General features: G+C 44.0%; 1 protein-coding gene across 1 annotated transcript; it reads left to right on the forward strand.

Annotated features, from left to right (window-relative positions):
- Positions 1 to 3,563: 3,563 nt before the first annotated feature.
- On the forward strand, positions 3,564 to 19,735 carry pomgnt2 (protein O-linked mannose N-acetylglucosaminyltransferase 2 (beta 1,4-); the record flags this gene model as incomplete). Its single annotated transcript, XM_079165080.1, has 2 exons — positions 3,564 to 3,621; positions 17,854 to 19,735. Exon 2 carries the CDS (start codon positions 17,939 to 17,941, stop codon positions 19,733 to 19,735), a length of 1,797 nt encoding a protein of 598 aa, XP_079021206.1. The 5' UTR covers positions 3,564 to 3,621; positions 17,854 to 17,938.
- Between the last annotated feature and the right edge of the window lie 476 nt (positions 19,736 to 20,211).

Raw genomic sequence — 20,211 nt, forward strand, 5'->3', positions numbered from 1 at the left:
GGTTTTAGCCACAGTGTGAAAGACAAGGACATTATGACCTGAGCTAAATATGTATTTTTTTAATTTATCTATTTAATATAATATTTATTTATAACTGACCATATATTTACTTATCTACATTTGTCAAAGTATCTAATGATTTGGTTATGATTTCATACTCGCAGCAATAAAAACAATGCTAGCAGTGTTTCTTTCTAAACTCAAGATGGAAGTGTTGCCTTGTATTTGACTCATCACCACACCGTGCAGTAGGGCCACTGATTCACTGTTCTCAAAATATCAGTTCTTAATTTAAAGCTGTTGTAATGAACCTATATGTCATAGTGTAAGTACTATGACACCATGGATATACAGTCTTCTTCTTCTTCTTCAAAATATTGCATTACCGTCAACTAAGTTTCTCGAAATCAGCATCACAGAGAACCTGACATGGTCCTCACACATCTCCATCCTGGTTAGCAAAGCTCATAAACGGCTCTATTTCTTAAGGAAACTTAACAAGGCAAAATGTCGGTGCCAAGTTTTTGGTAACTTTTACAGAGGAGCAATAGAAAGCATCCTGACTGGAAACCAACTGGAATAGGATGTGCACGGCCCAGGAAAGGAGAGCTCTACAGTGGGTGATTCAAACCACCCAGACATCAGTGGTATTGGTGACAAGGGGTGCCTGCAGAGAGCTAAAAGGGTATTAAAAGACAATACCGACCCAGCCACAACCTGTTCACCCTGCTGTTCACCTGTACCACCAGATTCAAAACAGCTTCTTTCCTCTGGCTGTGAGACTCCTAAATTCATCTTCCACCCTCCACCATATAATGTAGTTTTCTTTTCTTGTGTAGCAAAATAAGACAACAGCTGTGTTTCATTGCCCAACCCTGTTGAACAATGACAATAGATCAACCTTGAACCTTAAACCTTTAACTGCTGGATTTAAATTAACTCTCCACTTACTAAATAAAACAATAATAACTCCCTCCCACCCATTTCCCACTCTGCTCCAAAGTCTCTATTTCCCAGCCTAACAGCTTCTCTCAGCTACTGCTCCACACCTTCAACAGAGACTCCCACAACACCCAGAAATCTTCTTGCTGCGTCTATAATTATGTCAGTTTTCTCAGATCTTCTGCTCCAGCAGAACAGTTAATTACCATTGCCACAAGGTCAAAAACGTTACCCGTACAAAAGCAAAATTCCGTATGCTTCCTGACTGACTTGTCCTCCTTGGCTTCCTGTCTCACACCATACAAGGTCTTTGCAGATCCAACCCTGATTATTTCTTTGTCCATACTCTCTTTGGACAGGTAGCCTCTCATGCTGCCTTTGCAAAGATGACACTCTGGTTCTTCCTCACAGTCTATTTCATGTTCACTTCCCCCACATTTACCACATGTGGCAAAAAAATATGGGCTGGCTGTAGCTAGTGGGTAGAGGGGGTTGACTTTTGACCACAGGGTTGGTGGTTTGATCCCTGGCTCCTATTGCTCCCACAGTCCTCTTGATGAAGTATCATTGAGCAAGACACTGAGTAGCATGTTTTTTTTCTAACTAATGCTTAGGATGTATAAATGCAGAGATCAATCTTTCCAAACTTCCAACAGCTCTGATGTTGTAGCGGTTCTGTAACATACTGCTTTATGTACTAGAGCACGACTGGATTATGGACCGGGCCACGGGCCAGCGCTCCAGGGCCTCGTACTGCCAGGTGGAGTCCAAGCCTCAAGTGTAAGACGTCTGGAGGAAGTTGAGCGCCATGGCCCTCAGTGCGCAGGCCCTTTTGTCCTTTTAGGGTGAGCCAACCACTAAGGCCCCCCAGACCCCTCAGTGGTTACAATGTGAGGGCCCCTTGATGTTTAAAGAGTGAGCGGACCACTATCTCCTCGGCACCTAAAGGGTTCCAAACATAAGCTGGCCAACAGGGCCCCCGTGCCTCAGTGTGAGTTGAGGGCCACCAGGGCCCTCGTGCATACATGGAGTGCAGCACATGGGGCCAGGAGCATTTACAACGGCTCTGGTCAACTTGAAAAGACCAGAGGTGAAGGTTTAACTTCTCCCTCTTACTTTTTAACCCATTTCCCCACAGTGGGCCTCACAGAGCTTCACATCCAGCCCCGTCTATCAGACCCCGGAATCTTCATTCCAACCACGTAGGGTTTCTTTCTCCCAACACACCGCATTGACTCGATGAATCCACTTAATTTTTTTTCTTTCTCTCCTCTGAGGTTGCCCTCTGCTTCTAAATTCAAAATGCTTGACATCTATCTCCCCCGCTCCTTGCTCCTCCATCTCGACCTCCGCTTATTAAGGTCAATCAGCCTACGTCCGGATAGGCAGTCGCTTTTGCTTTCTCATTTCATTTCATATTGCACTCAGCAAACATGCCAAGCCTGCAGAGACCTTCTTTGGGTTTGCTATACTTTTAAGTAGCCTACATTGTGCTGGTAATACAAACGCTTACTTACATATAATTGTAAAGGACAATTTTTACATTTGATAAGGGGGGACACAAGTTAATAGGGGAGAAAATGTAACTAATAGATATCACCATGACATTTCCCGAGTTAAATAGACATTAAGACAATTATTTGTGTATAACAAGCCTATGTCATATTTGAAAATGTAAGACTAAATATGTAAATGATGCATTACCTTGTGCTATGTGCTAATTTGCATTTATTTCCAGAACAGATATTTGACTATTGGATTAAGCCAGGCTCAAAATTCTTGTTTCATTTTGTTGACACATAAGGAGGTTTTTACAGAGGGAATATCGGAAATCTCTTTGAATCACTCCATAAATCAGATAATACTGTCAACAGCTGTAAAAAAAATCAATTTAATTCATTCATTCATGTTATTAGTAATAAAATGTTGTATAAATCAGGCTTTGAATGATATATGAATAAACCCTTCTGTAATGACTTTCAGAATATAGATTCTGAGTGAAACTGTAAAGTTTGGTTGTGTGTGAGTGCTACTGAAGTGGAATCATTTTGAGAAAATAGTATTTAGATGTATTATAAAATGACATACATTTTGAAGACACTTACAGGTAAATAAGGTATTTGCTGTAAATGTCTTATGGAAAAAGGTTTTTGAATATTATAATTTTGGATGTTTTTTTCCTGGTCTGGAAGAAGACAAAAGTGGAAGAAAAAACGATGTTTTTGCCAAATAAAAGGATCTTTGTCCCCCGCAGCAGATCAATACGCACAGCGTGTAATAGTTATCAGTGGCCCACATGTGACAATTACAGAGGCCCGTGTGTCATCGCGAGCTTTGAGCGCGGGACTTCTCCTTTGGCGGTAGGCGGAGACTGGACGCAGCAGAGTGGAGTCGGTATCCAGGCAGCTGCTCTGCCCGTCTCTCTCTCTGCCTCTCTGCCTCTCTGACAGCTAGGCTAGCTTGTAAACAACACCTCAGAGCGCCGCCGGTGTCTCGGAGAAGCGAAAGACTGAACGCGCCGCGGTGTGTTTGGACTCGTAGCGCTGGTGTCCGCCTCCGTCCTTATTTTTCCTTCCACACGTCTTGTGCTCACCACGAGTCGTCTCTGCGGGGAGGCACTGAGCTAGCCCCTCAACTGACTTCAAAGACAAAAAGCAACATTGTTCACTGAGACCGAAGGTAAGAACCTCCGTGCAGGCTCGTTTTTGTGTCACCGTGTTTGTATCGACACAATGCTGTTAGCCGGACTGTCACTGGGGCTCGTGCCTTTTGCAGGTGTCGATGGCTCACAAATGAGCGTGTCCCGCTGCTACCGCGCAAGAGAGGAGCTTCAGCTGATCCACAGTTATAGTTAAAGATACGCTCATAGATGTGTGTGTGTGTGTGTGTGTGTGTGTGTGTGTGTGTGTGTGTGTGTGTGTGTGTGTGTGTGTGTGTGTGTGTGTATATAATTATACCAGATAAAGTATTTAATACATGCATATGGCCTTAGAAGTATTTAGTGCTGTTAATATTATTCACTTAAAAAAAACAAAAATAAATTGATGATATGAATGAATATATGTGAGTGCAGCCAGTAGGAACCTGTATTCACAGTGTCCACACATCTATTTTAAATGGATATTAATACATTGTTTTCTAATTTGATACGTAGTAGGCCTACCTACCTACCAGGGATGCGCGGGTACCGATATCGGTCCATTACTGACTCAAGTAGCTGGATTGGGTATCTGTGACAGTGGGTTCGCTCTATTCAATTACATTCTATGTTTACACCTGAATTGTAATTTCTGTTCATTTTTAAGCCTTTTTTTTGTTTCTGTTATACAATTATTATTATTTAAAATTTCAACAATGAATAACACGTTAATAAATGTAGCCTATATCTTTGTAATTATTTGTTTCATTTTGTTTTACAAAGTTAGGGAAAATAAATGTTTCAGTCAAGTCTGATGCTACCTCACACATTAAAGAATGATCCCTGTCACTAGAGCTGCTCCTGATACCGATGCCAGAATCGGAAATGCCTCCGATAGAGCCTGTAATGGATTGGGTATCGGCGGCGAGTACGCAAGTCTTGGCGTCCATCCGATATCGCTTTATAATACCATATATGCTACACAGGAACAACAGCAACGTGTGTCACTCGCTACCCATGTGCTAACTAGTACCACACCCAATGTTCTCCCTGATAATGCTACATCGTGAACAACACATCCAGGTTGAAATCAGCAGATGAGCTAGTTAACGTTAGCTGTTAGCAGCCGGTATGCAGCATAGGCCTGCTAGGCTAAAACACAGCTAACTCTAACGGAGGTTGCATTGAGTTACATTATGATGTGTTCAGGCTCTATTCAGTAAACATTTGTATTGGGCGAAAGGAAAATTGTAACGTTATCTTAATGTGTTAAAATATAATCTCTTGTAATGGTAATTCTTGGCAATAAACTAAAATAAATACAGTTGTATGACGAATATTTTTTCGCAGCAATATCAAATAGATATGGAAAAGGACCGGTTTCAGGTTTTTTTTGTTATTAACGTACTGGTATCGAATCCGTACTTGATATCAGCCGATACCCAAAGCCCACATATCGGAAACCGGTATTGGGACTGAAAAAGTTTGGTCCGTTCCTCCCTTCCACCAACCTATAACTTAGCATGTAACCACCATACAATGTGGTTTTGCATTAAAGGTGTTAAAGCTGACCTATAGTCAGTGATCATATAAGGAAAAAATCATTGATATGAACAGTTCTCTCTTTTTTTTAAAAAGAAGCAATCCATCGCTTATCCCACGATATGCCCCAGTGCGATGACCCCTTCCTCAGTTTGATAATGTTCAACTCCGATGTAGTCTGTGGATCTTTGCTTTAACCAATGTGGTTAAACTCCAATACCCAAATAATAAGAGGAGAAAATTGAGTTTCAGTGGATGCACCTGCCTCAGTGCATCTGTACCCAGCTCCCTAGTGTGCATCAGTAACATGTAATGGTAAGGTTTAGGGGCACATATGGAAGAAGAATAGCTCCCATTGTAACTGAACAGTTTGGGGAAACAAAAACAGGCTGAGGGATTTATCTTTAGTTATCCTTGTCGGTTCCAGCATGCCACCAGTGCTGTGAAAATGTAAGAAAACAAAACACCACAATGCTGCTTGTGTGATATTTATGGTCCATCACCTCCCAGACAAGATGCTGTTTCACGTCCCTGGAGTTTGTTGCATTCTTCAGATGGATCTCTGACTCATATAAGATCTACAGTTATGGGAACTCTGTCAAAATCACAATATCTCAGTTTATACTGATGTGGTTTATTTAAAATCCCCCTGCCATTCATAAGGAGTCGTTGACCCTAACATTTAAGATATTTTCCAGGCTGTTGCATATTGCATCTGTATGTTGCTCTATGGAATTCTCTGGATTCAGCATATTGATTGGCTGCACTGGCTCAGTTTTGTACCAAACAGAGATGTTTTCTTAAGTCTGCAGAACATCATATGTAGGCCAAGACATCTCTGCAGCACCACAATATAGTATTCTGACACTCATTTTGCCCTTTAACAAGTATTGCGCCGCCTGCGATTTGAAAATTGCAGGAGGCCATGTTGTGTTTTTCGAATAATTGTGCAGCCTTAATTTCTACTCTTGTCTTTGGGAATAATTCAAAAGCCGTTCTTTGCCGCTTTTCACAAAACTGAAACGCTGACTTGTGCAGGAAACAAAACGTTTGTGAATACTGCGTTTTCATGGTGAACATATGCTTGCATCTCATCTCTGATGCTCATGTATTTCCACATGCCCTAACTGCTTGACTTTTAAAATGTGTCACAGCAGATGTGCTCACACACTTTGTTAGAAAACAGATAATGCATTCAGCGAGGCAAGTTTATTTGTATAGCATATTTCAACAATAAGGTAATTCAAAGTGCTTCACATAAAACCATTAAAAGCATCAAAACATAAGGCAAAAGAAAAGGAGATTTAAAAACAATTAAGAACATTCATTGAAACATTAAAAGCAGTCATTAAAACAGTAAAAAGCAGTGTAAGAAATAAAATACAGTAGTCAAATGCAGGGGATTGATTAATATCCTTGAATCTGGTTCAATTAAGGCAGCAGCAAACAGAAAAGTCCTCAATCTTGATTTAAAGGAGTTGAGGGTCTCAGCAGACCTGCAGCATTCTGGGACTTTGTTCCAGATATGTGGAGCAGAACAACTGAACACTGCTTCTCCATGTTTAGTTGTGACTCTGGGAACAGGAAGTAGACCAGTCCCAGACCACCTAAGGGGTCGGGATGGTTCATAAGGTAGCAGCACATCAGAGATGTATTTTGGCCCTAAACCATTCAGTGCTTTATAAACCAGCAGCAGGATTTTAAAGTCAGTTCTTTGTTGGACAGGAAGCCAGTGCAAAGACCTCAGAACTGGAGTGATGTGATCCACTTTCTAGGTCTTAGTGAGGACTCCAGCTGCAGCTTTCTGATTGACTTTTTACAGAGACCTGTAAACACACCGTTACAGTAGTCCAGTCTACTGAAGATGAATGCATGGACAAGTTTTTCCAAATCGTGTTGAGACATAAGTCCTCTCATCCTTGATATATCTTTGTAGGCTGATTTTGTAATTGTCTTGATATGGCTGTTCAGGTTGAGGTCTGAATCCAGAACTACACCTAGATTTCTGGCTTGGTTTGTGGTTTTTAACATCAGTGATTGAAGCTGAGTTCCGACTTTCAATCGTTCATCCTTGGTACCAAAAACAATGACTTCTGTTTTATCTTTGTTTAATTGAAGAAAAATTCTGACACATCCAGTTGTTGATTTGTTCAATGCATTTACCCAGCCCTTGTATGGGATTATAGTCCTCTGGTGATATAGTTATGTAGATTTGTGTGTCGTCTGCATAATTATGATAACACACTTTGTGGTAGGACTGCAACTAACGATTATTTTAATAATCGATTAATCTGTAGATTATTTCTTCGATTAATCGATGAATCGGATAAAAAAACAAAGCATTCATTTTCAACAGAAAAAATGGCGTGACCCTGTGGCGCTGATAGCCTATCAGCGTTGAGATGTTTCTCCTGTCATCACTGACGTCCTGCCGTTGTTGAATCAGGAAATTAATTCTGTAGCCGTCTGTGTTCACCCAGAGCTCTATGATCCCTCATCAATAGAGACCGGACCAAACTATGTGTATACATGCGTGCGTAAACCATATAGTGCAAACAATGAATAGACGCTGCCGTATTTACATCTAGATAACGTTATTGTGAGTATTGATGGAGCGGCTACATTTAGCATAGAATAGCACCGATCGATCCGAGCTCCATTGAGAAAACAAGTACAAATGGTCATCATTACGTAGTTATTTCGGAGTCCCTTTTTGTCGGTTTATTGCCGTTAAATCACAGCCAAATCAGTTTATTTTGTGTTCATACAGCTGTAGTAAACAGCCGACGTGTGGCTCGCTAGACACAGTGAGCTCGATGAAATCCACGGAGCTCCTCCGGACTATGTTATGAACCAGACATGGCGGCGTTTAGTTTCCCGTGATATCTGGGACTTCCACAACACGTACTGAGCAGAAATAGAGGTTATTTTTCCACGGTTGATGGCGGACAGTTGAACAGCTTTCAGGCCGATAAGCCGCGCCCCCTCTCCGGCGCGTCCAGCGCGATTCACGTGAATGAACACAAATAGTCCCCGGCGCGTCATTCGCGCGTTCATCGCGTTTGGTGTGAACACGGCTTTATTGAGTGGCGTAATAATCACGCGACACAACGAATCGATAATGAAATTCGTTGCCAACTCTTTTAATAATCGATTATTATCGATTTTATCGATTCGTTGTTGCAGCCCTACTTTGTGGTTTTCCATAATCTTAGCTAGTGGAAGCATGTAGATGTTGAACAGAAGAGGCCCCAGTATTGAACCTTGGGGAACACCACATGTCATTTTAGTCAGCTCGGATGTGTAATTAGCTACAGAAACAAAGTATTCTCGGTCCTTCAAGTAGGATTCAAACCAGTTAAGTGCTGTGCCAGAGAGTCCCACCCAGATTTTGAGTCTTTCTAGTAGTAAGTCATGGTCGACCATGTGTATAATGTCTTCTAGGCTTCTGAGGTCGATTGAATGAAATTGTGTCATGATATTTGAATGGATGTTATTCAGAGATGGGAACAACACATATCCTGTGGTTGGTGTGGAGGCACTGACTGCTTGTCTAATTTTCTGAATTTTGTCAGTAAAAAAGGAGGCAAATTGATTGCATGCCCAGGTGGATTGGAGCTCAGCAGCTACTGACACTGGAGGGTTTGTTAGCCTGTCGATGGTAGCAAATAAGGTGCATGTATTGTTATTGTTTTTGGTTATGATGTCAGAGAAGAAGGACTGCCTTGCATTTCTAAGTTCCAAATTATAATTGTGAAGTCTCTCTTTATAGATGTCACAGTGAACCTGGAGATTTGTTTTTTGCCACCTGCTCTCAGCTTTCCGTCACTCTCGTTTCTCTATTCTGACCAGCGTAGCATTTCTCCAAGGAGATCTTTGCCTACCCGAGACAACCTTCACTTTAGTGGGTGCAATGGCATCAATAACGTTTTTAACTTTAGAATTGAAGCTATCTACAAGCTCATTGACAGAGATGCAAGAGAAGGCTGGTGTGGAGGAATACTTCTGAATAAATAGTTCACTAGTGTTTTCAGAGATGTAACGCTTTGTCACTACCTCGGTTTGGACATTTAGGTGCAAGGAGATTGCACTCTCAAAGAAAACAGAAATGATCAGAGAGTGCAACATCAGTCACAGCAACCTTGGAAATGTTTACACCTTTGGTGATGATTAGGTCCAGAGTGTGCGCCCTGTTGTGGGTGGGTCCTGTCACATGCTGAGTCAGATCATATTTATCAAGGACACCACATAGTTCCTCTGTCCTGGGGATTATCAACATGGATATTAAAGTCGCCAACAATAACAAAACAGTCAAAATCAATAGAGTATAGACATCATTTCAGTAAACTCATCAAAGAAGGTTGCACAGTATTTAGGTGGTCTGTAAATGTTTAAGGCAGGGGTGCCCACACTTTTTCGGTTTGCGAGCTACTTTTAAAATGACCAAGTCAAAATGATCTACCTACATTAAAAATGCTAAATATATATATATATATATATATATACACTTCAGCATCATAGTTGCCGGTTGTCGGGGGGGGGGGGTGCTTGCGGGAGAGCGACTGCTGCATCAGGCTAACTAATTAGCTCGCGGAGTTTTGCAGTAGCTCGCGCGGTTCACTGTGCATACGTGGTGACCCGTGTGTTAGAAAAGAATGGCATGCGATCTACCGGCACTGCCTCCGCGATCGACCGGTTGATCGCGATCGACGTATTGGGCACCCCTGGTTTAAGGAATAAAGCTCGAGTGGAATTCAGAGCCACATATTCAAAAGAAGTAAAATGACCAAAGGACATCTGCTTGTATTGAAGAGAATCATTAAATAAAATAGCAACTCCACCTCTTTTCTTATGCGCTCTTGTTTCACTCATGAACCTGAAGTTGTGAGGTGTTGATTATTAGGGTTAATGTACCTCTGCAGAGGTGCACATAAACTACATTTTTGGCAATCATATTTCAAGAGGCTTGTAAAGGTGCTGATGTGCATGTACCTCAAATCTTCCATCCTGTGTGTCAAACTAATACATTGCAGGATTTCTAAAAGTGGTGCATCTATTTAGAAGATGCTGCACGTGAAAACGCACTGGGACAAGCAACACAAAGGTGCGATTTATGCTTTATCTGAAATGTTTCAAACTGTATATTTTGACTTAACAAGGGAAAATAATTCAAGGATGACATGGACAGTTTGGCAAATGTACATCCGGTTAACTCCCCCACCTCCAATAAAGACCGGTGCACATCCGCTTTTCTAAGCTTGTCCATGATTGCCAGCTTGCCACTGGGTTAACTGACAAGAAAAGTGTTGGTTCTAGTTTCAAAACTTCCATTTGAACTTGCCTGTCCGTTGACTTCAAGCCCTGTATATTAGCCTGGGGTTCTTTCTTGGGTTTGCAGTGTCTTGGGAACAACCTTAGTAGTCATTTATTCTACCTTGTACCCAGCTCCAGATTACCTCAGTATCTGTAAAACCAAATTATGCTTTCCACATCCACCTGGCCTCGAGGATCGGCTGTATCTTTCATTAAAGACCAACAGTGAAGCAAGTGTTTCTGTGCATGCACGATTTAGGCCTCGCGGTAGCTAGTCGGTAGCTCTGCATTTGTTGCATGTCAAATTGGCGTGTCCTACGCAAATTTGAACAAGATGGATATCTTTCCGAATTCTCAGCTTACCCCAAATTTCCAAAATATATTCGGGAGCAGCGACTCAAGAGTTTGAGCACTTGCAAAATTTTCAAGCGTCCATCCAGAACTCTGTATTCTATTTCTGTCCCCTTCTGGAATACTGCCTGTTGTCCCGAGGCCAGACCAAAATTTCCGCAGAGGATGTCCTTCTCACTTTGTTCCCCTTTGTCTATCCCACACAAAACACACAGATTGTCCACATCAGCCTCTGCTTTTTCTTCTTCCCCTTGGGTGAAGATTGAGCACAATGTGGGCACAGTCTCGGCCTCCTATCTGCTGTTTTTCACAAGGCATCGTGGGGCGCTGTTAGCGGACGATATAGAGAAGGACGGAGACGGTAGTTAGTAGCAGGCCGTCAATCAGGCGAGTAATCAGCCTCGGTTCAGAAAAGGCAAGTAGACAGACATGCCGTGTGTCTTAATGCGGACCTGGGGCATTTTCTGACACTCGCTGCCAGTCATTATGAAGCCGGCCAGGCTATTTTCAACCAATAGACCGGATGGCCTTGCGCTGCTTTTATGTAATAGAACTATGTGTGTGTGTGTGTGTGCCCGTCTGTCCAAACGTGTTTGAGAAAGAGATGCAAAGTGAGAGAAAGGGTATGAGACTTATCTTTGTACAGCCAGATTATGGCTGCCGGGCCATTAATTCTCCCCTAGTGCCACACTGAGCTCCGAGCTGCCTGATCCGACCTGACAGGCCACATTTGGTCCAGGAATACAGACCACAAACGAATATGGACGCCCCACCGCGGTCCAGAGGAGATCAGCAATCAAGCGGCTGAAGGGAAAGAAAGGCAGGTGGAGGGAGGAAAAAAAGCGATGCGGTCAACGTCACCGTTTTAAAAAAGATTTCTCTTTTGAAGAGGCATGTCAGGGTGCTCCTTGATGATTTGAAAAGGGAAGAAATGCAGAAAAGGAGGGAAGATTAACTCCAAAGGGGAAGAACGGTGAGTTGCAAGGAATGATTGAACACCAGGGCCCCCAAATGAGCTGCCACTGCACAGGAGCTACCACCACCACTCCTCCCTCCCACAGCCCCCTCAGCTTTCCAGGAGTCTCATTAACATGCATTAGAGTCTCCAGTCTGCCCACCTTCCACCACATCACTGAGCCGCTTATCGTCTCCAGAGCAATCTGGTTATGCTAACCAGTAACATTGGGGAAGCTGGAGCTTCAGAGCCCGCTTCGAAGGCTTCGAAGGCTTCGAAGGCAGCGCTACTCGCAATGAAAGTCGTAGTCAGGGGTATTAATCGGATCCAGCGCCGATGGAAACAAGACACCCGGGTGAACACGGAAATTTGTGCCACTTTTTGCAGCGCGATCTTTGTCATTTGAGCTTCAATTTCTTTTGGTCCGTCTCCGTCCGAGCAGTGCTCGAATGTGGTTCCAAATCATTCGGCACCGAGTTTGAAGCGAGACTGAATAAGTAACAGATATAAAAAATAAGTAGGTGACGTGTTTGTGAAACCAAACGGGAAACACCAGAAAATATATGCACTAATTTTGGTGGGGAAAGGGTATTGGTGTCCACACCTGGCATGGACTAAACTTAATCAACTTTCAGAACTTCCGCTTCGGCATCCCTTTTTCTTTGTTAGTTTTTTGGCAAATCACTACAGAGCTTACAGGCCGAATTGACTTATTATATAAAATGTTCAACCCTTCTCTTTTTTTATGTATTTTTGGCAAGCGTCAACCTCCGGTGCTTAGGAATGAAGCCAAGACGGAAGTTCCAAAAACTGCAGTCAATCCTCATGGACCCCCATATTAAAATGCCAAACTTTACAGCAGAAATAACCATGTTTACAGCCTGGTACAAGAAAACAGTTGTGGTAACTTTCAGCTAATTTCTCTGTTCATGACAACTGTACGTGGGATGGATTTTTATACAACTCATCTGTTTAAATGATATCAAGGCTTAAAGTCGTGCATAATTGAGGGCGTTGCAGCTTTGAGTGACAGGTGAGTGCTCAAGTCGCTTGCCGTCTCCTTTGCTGCTTCACCCGGGGCCCCAGCTCCACCAACGATCCACCACTTTTCCCATTTTTAGAGTTAAGCGTTAGGTGTCGCCACTGCCAAGATGGCCAAGTTTGAGCTTCACGACAGCTATATTTTATACAGTTTATGGTTGCTGGCTCGCATCTCACAATGCTTTGACAGTGCTTTGCTCAAGACCGATAAAAAAAAGAGAACAGGGTTGCACAACGGCGGTGGCAGCAGTAAACACTCACTACCGTATCTGAAAGCAGGTTCAAGTGTTCGCATGCACTGCTCTGACAATAATTACAGGAGGACGGTGAGTAAACTGTCTCAGCGGGGTTCATTCATAGACACGAGGACATATAGTATGTCTTTGCATCCGCGGAGGATTTAATGAGCCCAGCAGAGTGATCAAGATTGAGTTTTGCTGTAGGTTTGTGTTTGCTTAAAAGCAACAGTGCTCGGTCTGTCAGGACAACTAAGCTGCACTGGTTTCCGCGGTGATGTGGAAGTCGATGCAGGACAGACTTGGCTGTCAGGAGCAGATGTCTAATGAAAGCAATATTCTTTCGGTATTTGATGACGCAATTGTGTCGGCCTCTAACTCAGTTTCAAACCAATAAGAGGTAGGTTTTAGTCAGAGGACTGGGTCATTGGCTTCATAGCTGACCTGTTTTTGCATTTTTCTAGAATCCATTTGCCAGACCTCATAAATCCATCTCTGTGGGTTTCATCAGTTTTACATTTCAGACCAAAAAGACCTGTATCATGCTCATTTTACTTTGAGGTCAAGGCTCCAGACGGATGCACTTTTATGTCCAACTTTTCTACATCGCTGCATGTACAGTACTGCATGTATGCCATTTCATACAAAGTGTTCTACGTGTAGGCGGACTGCCTCGAGGTTTAGCGGGCAGAGAAAGCCAACTGCAGAAGTGCTGATGTACAAAAAAAAAAAAGTTTGTGTGTTTTCGAACTTGCCTGACAGCCGACGGCGGTCTTCCGATCAACCAGTGTGTGAGCACGACGGCGTGTAGCTCTGCTTCACAATTTTAGTTTGAATGTTTAGGAAAATTAGTGTCAAAACTAGGGCAAAACTGTCATTTTCATTTAGTCAGCCTTTGACTACCCCCACCTCTTGCATTTGTTGAATCCATTGTAATGAGTTGCCTGTTAGAAGATGATAGTCAGTACAAAGTCAAATGTTGATGTAACTAGGCTAACGGGGCCCTGTGTTGTTACTGGCTCACACAGCTGTTGCAGATCTGGATCCTTTGCTCAAGATATTTGAGATATTTCTTTTAGTGTAGAGAGCAAATCTTTAAGCAAGATTTTAGTGCTTTAATCATCGCTACCTTGTGTGTTTTACATTGATGTTAAATAAAATGACGACAAGTGATAATTGAACTGAGAGATTAGACCCCGTTGCTATAAATCACAACGGCTGCCATCGAAATGAAAAGTATCATTGTAATTGTATTTTACATTTTTATGAGACGCATTACCCGCAGCACGTTACTGACTGGGTTTTCTGCCCTGACCCGTCTTGCTTGAGGTCCCCAGACCACCCATCTCCTCGGCTCCTTTGTCGGTTCATCATCGTTTCTATGTGGAGTTTGTGTCGCCAGTCACCTGTAAGCCAGTCACCTTAAATCATTGATTGTTCCCCATCTGCCTCGACTGTGCACATATTCCCGTTTAATATTTACAGACATATGCCAAATGATAGTTGTACGTTGGCACACTGTAACGTTAAAGCAAGTATCTATAGAAATACAATAATTTATCTCCTTATCATTTGAGTTGTGTGTTTTTTGCAAATAACCACAAAATGACAATAAAATTCAAAAAATGTAAAGAATCATATCTAGAATTTACAGTTGCATTTAATACAGTTTTCACTCACTTTGTGATGGTTGAAATTATTTTATTCGGGACCGTGGTAAGAAAAAATCAGCCCTGAGCCTTGCAGTCAATCCTAATTCTTAGAAAGTAAATCGTTTAAAACAAATCAGTAATCAGCTGAGAAAATTCCAATTGTTGCATCTCTAAATATCAGGTTATTGACTTCAACCATGTTGCTCTGCAGTGAAAAAAGTTTGCTACAACAACGAAGTTCTGTTTGATTGGGATGGGGTTTGAAGTAACTTGTGTGGAACCACAGTTGTCTGGATGGTGATAATAAGAAGAGCTGAACCTGTAGCAGCAGTCTCGTGAGAATACCCGCAATGCCTCCACAGAGGGGAGTTTACCTCGTTCCGATGGAGGGATAAGACAAGAGGGATATAGACACAGAAGCAGTGGCTTACTTAATAGCACACACACACACACACACACTCTGAAATAGAGTATGGATATGAGGCCGCTCCCCAGTGTTGGTGTCGCTCAGGAGATGGATCTCATCTAACATTTGATTATAGTTAGAACTGCTGTGACCTTTTCCTAATTTGAGCATTCTTTCTTCCCAGGCAGGGCCTCGACTCGCTGCCTCACGCTGCCGACGGGCTGCTGCTGGTTTTCAAGGTCACTTTAAATTGCTACACAGACAGTAGATTCAGGGAAGCGCTCTCGTGTTTTAAGCTTCCTTCAGCTTGTTTTTAAATAACCCAAACCAGAACCGGAGAACGGGTCTCTTGTTTGTAGCCTGGTAAACGTGCTGAGCGGTGTCTTGCGGTGTCCTTTGACATTTTCGAGGCTTTCGGTTGTTCGGCTCAGGGAGGACAAATTGCAGAGGGCATCGCCGCGCGTGCCCGCGGGAGCCTGCCGCGCACTGCAGGCGCCGTGAGCCTTGTGCTGCCATTGTGTCCTCGTGAACGAGAAGGAGCGTGCAGGAAAGCCTGCCTAATGTCAGCCTCACTAGCAGCCTCCTCTTCACACTTCATTTCACCTTATTTCGGCTGCCGAGTCAGCATCGAGGCGACACTGCGGTATATATTCACATCCATTGCCCGTGACATTTTGTCAAGGGAAATAACACGGAGCTTTCTCCGGCTCAGTATGTGATTTTTAGTCGAAGAGTCGACAAATCTTTTCCTGGCAGTCTCGAAAATGGCACTTGAGATGTAAAGTGCAGGATTTGATAACCGCCACTATGTTTTCAGCCTAAAGTAGACAATAGGTAGTTGGATGTTCCAGTGTTCAGCAGTAAGACTTCCTCTCTTTCAATGTGCTTAAAGATTGTGTCTTTTCAATCGACGGCATTATGAGTTGTGCATATTGTGCCCGTGTGCATTCGCTGCGTTTCATCACAAAGAGCGACCCTGTTGCCACTGACATATTGTACTTTTTGGGATGTCAGAAATAGCCCAGGGACTCCGCTCTGCTCCTGCTGAACGGAGGCAGCAGCACGCCACAAAACCGGAGGAAGAGCGGAAAGAGAAAAAGAAGGGGAAGAACGCGACAACTAGGGGGCAAATAAAGCAAAAGAGTCAATCTTGTTGGACAGTAACTGGGAAACAGTGTACACGATAAAAGGAAGCATTAGGAAAAAGTCAGTTGAGTGAGTTATGGAATACTACTGACCTAAGCCAGACAGACGAATACGAGCTGGTCGATGTGTTGCCAGTTTAGGCTTGCGTCAGCCTGTTGTTCATGTCTACTTCTATGAATCTGTACTGTGTGTGTGTGTGTGTCACCTAGACACACTGTCTTGGTTTAGTTTGACCTGATTTAGTTTACTCTCTGGCCAGCTTCAGAGATGGAAAGTCGCTCTCTAAATCCCATTTCGTCACGTATTGGATATCATACCAAAGTACGGACTTGAGGTCGTCCCTTTCCCTCCTCTCAGCTGCATGTTGGTGCATGTATGCCTCCGATACAGCCTAAAACGCTGGAGCCTGTACCTATCTGATATCACGTTATCGTATAATTTATCGACTCAGGAACAACAACACGTGTCACTGGCTACCCAATCCGTGCGTCCTGCCCGATCGGTACTGCACATGTGAAAAACTAATACCAAACATCTGTGGTTTAACACTCGTGCACCCTGTTTCCTCCCTCATGATGCTACACTGAACAACAGATCCGTGTTGAAATCAGTTAACATTAGCTGTTAGCAGCCGATGGGCAGCACAGCCCTGGTTGGCTAAATAAGGGAGCTAACAGCTAACGTTAAAGGAGGCTTCGTTGAGGTACAGTATGATGCGATCAAGGTACATTGAGTAAAAATGAGTACTGGGCCATGGTAAATTATAAAGTTATCATAAATGTTATCTTGTAAAATTAAGTATTTGGCAAGAAACTTGAATAAATGTTTTTTTGAAGATGTTTTCACAGCAATATATAATAGATATTAGAGAAGGAATTATGACGTCTTTAACTTTATCTGTCTTTAACCCACTTGTATCGGGTCAGTACTCAGTATAGGCCAATGCACAAATTCAGGTATCGGATTTGTTATCGGTACGGAAAAAAAATTGTTATCGTTTGGAGGAAGGAAATGGCAAAATAATTACTTTCTGCAGGTTGGTTAGGCTAGTCCTTAGACGGGTGTTTAGCATGCCACTTGCCTCGCATTTGCAGGCAGCTGTTGGCAGTTAACTGTTTCCTGTTTGATTTAGAGTCCCTCAATGACTCACTTGTTCCCTCAGTATGCAGATGAGCCGAGTTGAGAGCAATGCCCTTGTTCTTTTCCCTGTGCCTCCTCACAGTGTAATTTGTCTTGACATATCCAGGGAGGCTAACAGGGGATGTAAGGTTAGGAAAATGTCTCATTTGTTCGCCAAGGTAAACAACCACTACTCCCAACGCTGAGAGCTGAAACCTGCTCTCATGCACCGCTGCATCGTTTCACCTACGTGACAAGAGCACTTCAGCATTATAGGCTTGACTATTGATTTGTTAATTATATCTGTACTCTTTGCTGTCAACTGCACTGTTAATCACGTGATTACTTGCAGTAATCATGACTTTTTGTTTAGATTGGATCTATGATTAGTTTGTTCTTAACCTTGTGTCATTTCTTCTTTTCTCGTCCTTGCCTTCTCCTCTCCTGCTCTATCCTTCCCCTTTCCATCTGTGGTCACCCCTCTTCTGCCTCCTCTTTCTTCCTTTCCCCAGTTGTTGTCCAGTGGCGGATGTCTCGTCCCCTCCTACTGAGGTCGGAGGCCAGCTGGAGACGGGAGGCGGGTCCGCGGCAGCAGTGATGCGGGCTTCGGTGGCAGGCTGCAGGATGAGCGTGGGTGCGCTCCTTAACGGGCTGCTGGTCTCCGTTGTCGCAGCACTGCTTTGGAAGTATTCCAAGCTGAGTGAGCATGCCGCCCTGCTGGAGGAAGAGCTGCACATGACACGGCAGTCCCAGGAACTCTCGCAGGCCCACATCGACTACCACGTCGCCCTGCAGGCCCTTCAGGAACACGGCACCCGCATGGTTTGCACCGGCAAGTTGCACACCGACCGCGTCTGCCGCTTTGACTACCTCTGCTACTGCTCCGAGGCAGAGGAGTTTGTGTTCTTCCACTCCAACTCCTCTGTCATGCTGCCAAATCTGGGGTCGAGGCGCTTCCAACCTGCTCTGTTAGACTTGTCGTCAGTAGAGGATCACAACACCCAGTACTTCAACTTTTTAGAGCTCCCGGTTGCTGCTTTAAAGTTCATGCCTAAGCCTGTGTTCGTACCGGATGTGACTCTGATCCTAAACCGGTTTAATCCAGACAACCTAATGCACGTGTTCCATGACGACCTGATCCCAGCCTTCTACACTATGAAACAGTATTCGGACTTAGATGATGAAGCGCGTTTGGTTTTTATGGAGGGCTGGAGCGAAGGCCCACACTTTGACCTCTACCGACTTCTCAGCAGCAAGCAGCCACTGCTCAAAGAGCAGCTCAAGAACTTTGGCAAGCTCATGTGTTTCACTAAATCTTACGTTGGCCTGTCCAAGATGACCACCTGGTACCAGTACGGCTTTGTTCAACCACAGGGGCCCAAGGCCAACATGTTGGTCTCAGGAAATGAGATCAGACAGTTTGCGAAGGCTCTGATGGAGAAAATGAACATCACAACAAATGTGGAGGTGGAGAAGGATGGAGGGAGTGCCGAAGATGAGCGAAAGGATGATTACGTCGTCGTGTTCAGTCGCTCAACTACAAGGCTGATACTGAATGAGGCGGAGCTAATCATGGCGCTGGCCCAGGAGTTCCAGATGAGAGTGGTCACAGTGTCCCTAGAGGAACAGTCTTTCCCCAGTATCGTCCAGGTGATCAGCGGCGCTTCTGTGTTGGTCAGTATGCATGGCGCTCAGCTCATTACCTCACTCTTCCTCCCCAGAGGAGCTGCTGTGGTGGAGCTGTTCCCCTTTGCTGTGAACCCAGAGCAGTACACCCCGTATAAAACCCTCGCCACCCTTCCAGGCATGGACCTTCACTATATCTCCTGGCGGAACACTAAGGAGGAGAACACCATCACCCACCCAGACAGACCCTGGGAGCAAGGGGGCATCGCTCACTTGGAGAAGGAGGAGCAGGAGCGTATACTGGAGAGCAGAGATGTCCCCAGGCACCTGTGCTGCCGCAACCCAGAGTGGCTCTTCCGGATCTACCAGGACACTTTGGTGGACATCCCTTTCTTCCTGGAAGCCCTTAAAGAGGGCATGAAGACAAAGCCCAGCGTGAAGAAGACAAAGCCGGCCAGCACAGTCCACCCGGGCCGGGTCAGACAACCCCAGTGTCAGACCTCGGTACAAACCACCAACGAGGCTAAACTCACAGTCTCCTGGCAGATCCCTTGGAATCTGAAATACTTGAAGGTGAGAGAGGTGAAGTACGAAGTGTGGATCCAGGAGCAGGGAGAGAACACCTACATGCCTTATATCCTCCCCCAGCAGAACTACACGTTTTCAGAGAACATTAAGCCCTTCACCACCTACCTGGTGTGGGTCAGGTGTATCTTCAATAAGAACCTCTTGGGCCCCTTTGCAGACGTTCTCATGTGCAGGACCTAGTGCAAACACCTTCCCAGTTTGTTTTACACAAAAGGTTGAGTCATGCTTGTTCCAGACAATCAAATTGGAACAGTGGAGTGTTTGATTACAGTTTGTCCATACCTTTACAGTCCTTGAGCAGGCTGCTGAGCTCTTGCACAGTAATGTTCCTTGGCCAGCACAGATGACACAGAGTCGAACTGCAAAAGACTTGAACCACAGGGTCAGAACTCAACGGCAACAGCCCTTCATGAATGGAAAGTATACTGTACCCATGAGAGAAAGAAAGTGCTAAACAAATCAGCAGATTTATTTATGTGCAAATGATATATAACATGTTTTTTTTTAGTATTAGTCGAAACACTGGTTCTTTACCTTTTACAGTATGCAATATAGCTTTTCTGTGGAGAGCAAGAAAGATTTTAGAATAGCAGGAATTTTTCTGACTTGTCCGATGTGGACTGTGTGCGTGATGCCTGTGTGGCGGAGTTCACCCA

This window comes from Pholis gunnellus (assembly GCF_910591455.1).
Source record: "Pholis gunnellus genome assembly, chromosome: 8".
Classification (NCBI taxonomy): Eukaryota; Metazoa; Chordata; class Actinopteri; order Perciformes; family Pholidae; genus Pholis; species Pholis gunnellus.